Here is a 2,935-nt window from a genome sequence, read left to right on the forward strand (position 1 = left end):
GCGGAGTGGTGGATGTTTCGTAGCACCACCCGAAAAGGTCTTTCTTCCTTGAGTTGGTAGGTGTGGAAGTTGGCATTCAGGGCCCTGAGTGTCTTGGTGAGCTTCCTGTAAGCTTCTGGGTTCGTCGGCAGGATTTTTACTTGATTGTTGGTTATTTTCAGGTTATAGTCCTCCTTGGAGATATCTCTCTCTAAGGACTTGGTCATTGTCTGGATGTCTATGACATCATTAATAAATATTGGTGGGGGAGGGGGGCGTCGCTGTGTGTGGTGGTTAGGTGGCGAGCCTGCGGTTTCCATGGCGTCGTTGGTGGATTCCAAGATTGCGAACCTGTTGTGGGTGTTGATTTGCATTGATGGCTGTTCGTTCGAGATTATGTCTGCTGGTTCGGTTTTGCGTTTTTTCGCCTTATTGGCGTCGTTGGCACGAGGGGATCTGCTGAGCTTCTGCCACGGGGGGAGTAGCGCGGGGTAGTGGTGGGTTTGCACAGGCGAGCCTGGTCGTGATTGTTGGGCCATCATCGAGCTAGCTATTTCAATATGAATAACTAGTAGTGCGGCTATGCGGCAGGGATCGGGTTGGGGATAGTTGCGTAGGCTTTTCTTCTCTCTGGCGGATAGGAAACACTTGGGAAGATAGGAGCACGTTGTGTTCACTTTCGACGGTTGGGTAACACGTGTTGCTTTCGAACTTCACTGGGCACTAGAGACACGTCTGCACGCTTCGGCACGCGACAGCGAACTGACGCAAATATTGTGGATCAGCTTAAGCATCGACTCCTGCTCGGACAGCCGAGGAGGACGGACGTGTCTAGACGGTCGTCCTCTCCAGGTATAAGTGAATAGTGAAAAAGTGCTCCAAAGTAATAGTGCTGCAAAGTGATAGTGAGGAGGAAATAAAATAACAAATAACAAATAGCAAATTTTTTCTGCCTACTACCTTTTGTGTGAAATTGTCTATTGTCTGTTTTAAAATAGAAAATGTGCAAGACAGTAAATATTATGAATGAACATGATATGTAAAAATCTATAAAATATCCAAAGTACAGTTTAGTATTTAATAGGTAAATTAAATTTCTGTCTGGGTCTTAATCCTTTAGTTGTGTTCATAAAAATATGAATTTGCATAAATATTCGGAGGCTGCTTATCATAGAATGATTGGATAAAAATTACATTAGAAAAGATCGCTTATAGCCATTTTTCATCGTGTGTATAATGATATATGACTACTATATTGTTTAGTCAATTAAAAACTTAATTCTTAAAATATACTAAGTTAAAAATTCTATAAATTAGAAATAATTAAAAACAATTTCTCTATCACCAATAGAATAGCCGTTATTAATATAACTATTATAGGAAAATAGTTCATACGTGCTCGACTTATATTACCAATTCGACTATATAATTATCAAAATGAATAAAATATATCAAAAATTATGAATTAAAATATTTAGCTTCTTTAAGTCATATCATGTTATAAATATATGTATACCATGAAATTATTATATTGCACGGAAGTACGTAACATGTTGTGCAAGAATTGCATATTGTTGAAAGTCGTACGCCAAGGCACGTAATCTGTTTCTCTCTCAAGGTAAAGTGTGAGTGTCAATGCAACCGTATAGTTCAATCGGTTAGTACGAGCCATGTTTAAGGCATCATCGATTAACTGAGCACGGTTTACGACGTGGATATTCTTGTAGTTATCCGAATCTAGATGCATCGACAACAGTTTCCACATTTCTGGCTCATAATTCACGCGATAATAACCTAGAACAATCCGAGCAACTAATAATTAAAAAATGAAAGTATGTGTGTGTTATTCATTTTGCAAAAGATTAGACCAATTCAGATATATTTATAATAACGGTTGGCTTAATTATCTTACACGCTTTTTAAAAAATTTAGTTAACTATTAATATAATACATAGACATATTTTTATAAAGTTAAGATATACTTTTACAGTATAATAAATATTTGAAATCTTTTACAAAATAGTTAAACCATTAAAAATTGTTGATTTTTCAGATAACACAATTATAAATTAAGAATATGTAGTAATTGTCTGATTTATATATTAAAATATTAATATAGGATCAAAGGATATATTAGGATCAAAACCCTACAATGAAAATGTATTGATTTCATTGTTATATTTTAATCTTACAAGGAATCACCCCAAAATCTCCCATTAATTGATGATGATAATCATATTCTACTATACTAGACATTTTTAAATATAGCCAATATTACACACCTGCTTGCTGCGTATTCACAATAATCCACCTCTCTGTCTTATTAAACTTTATCGTTTCATTACGGCCTGGTTTTAACCACATAATTGGAGATGTATTATTAAAGTCCATGCTAGACGGCTTGACGTAAGTTATAGGCACCCACCAGTTTGCGTCATTTTTAGTTTCATAAAATGAAAATCGTTCTTGACTTAACTGCAGTTCATCGTCATGGTTTCGCTTCACATTCACAACCGGATATCCTGCGTTGTTCACCCATCCGTCCATGATTTTCCCGAACGAAGCTCCATCCCATTTTTTATTCTTTCCAAGATGCTCGAAAAGATTCGTCGAATTTGCAACATTCTCTGCACTGCAAAAATTATCTCTCGTTAATATGATTTGTCGGCAAAACAAAAGACAAAAACTTGAAAAACCAATAACAAACATATGTAAATAACTTTTAAATGAAAAATGTTTACAAATATTTAATTTTTATTTGGGAAGTGTATATGACTGTAGAGTCACAGTCTTATTGTAGAGTCTGACTGTAGAGTCAAAATCTTATTTTTTATGAGTAATTGAACAATACTCTAAAAATTGTTGTCGTATTCTTTCAGTTCATAGCGTAAATTACCTATTGTGTTTAAATATTATTAAATCATTTTTTTTTATTAATCTCATTGAGCGTAGCAAA

At 35.3% G+C, this 2,935-nt stretch overlaps 1 protein-coding gene across 1 annotated transcript; it reads right to left on the reverse strand.

The window, feature by feature from the left end:
• Window positions 1-1,325: 1,325 nt before the first annotated feature.
• On the reverse strand, window positions 1,326-2,609 carry LOC125385516 (aminopeptidase N-like). Its single transcript, XM_048407886.1, has 2 exons — window positions 2,262-2,609; window positions 1,326-1,773 (listed from the first exon to the last, which is right to left on the reverse strand). The coding sequence occupies exons 1-2, from the start codon at window positions 2,524-2,526 to the stop codon at window positions 1,478-1,480; spliced, it is 561 nt and encodes a 186-aa protein (XP_048263843.1). The 5' UTR covers window positions 2,527-2,609; the 3' UTR covers window positions 1,326-1,477.
• Between the last annotated feature and the right edge of the window lie 326 nt (window positions 2,610-2,935).

Source organism: Bombus terrestris, chromosome 7 (genome assembly GCF_910591885.1).
Source record: "Bombus terrestris chromosome 7, iyBomTerr1.2, whole genome shotgun sequence".
In the NCBI taxonomy this organism is placed as follows: domain Eukaryota; kingdom Metazoa; phylum Arthropoda; class Insecta; order Hymenoptera; family Apidae; genus Bombus; species Bombus terrestris.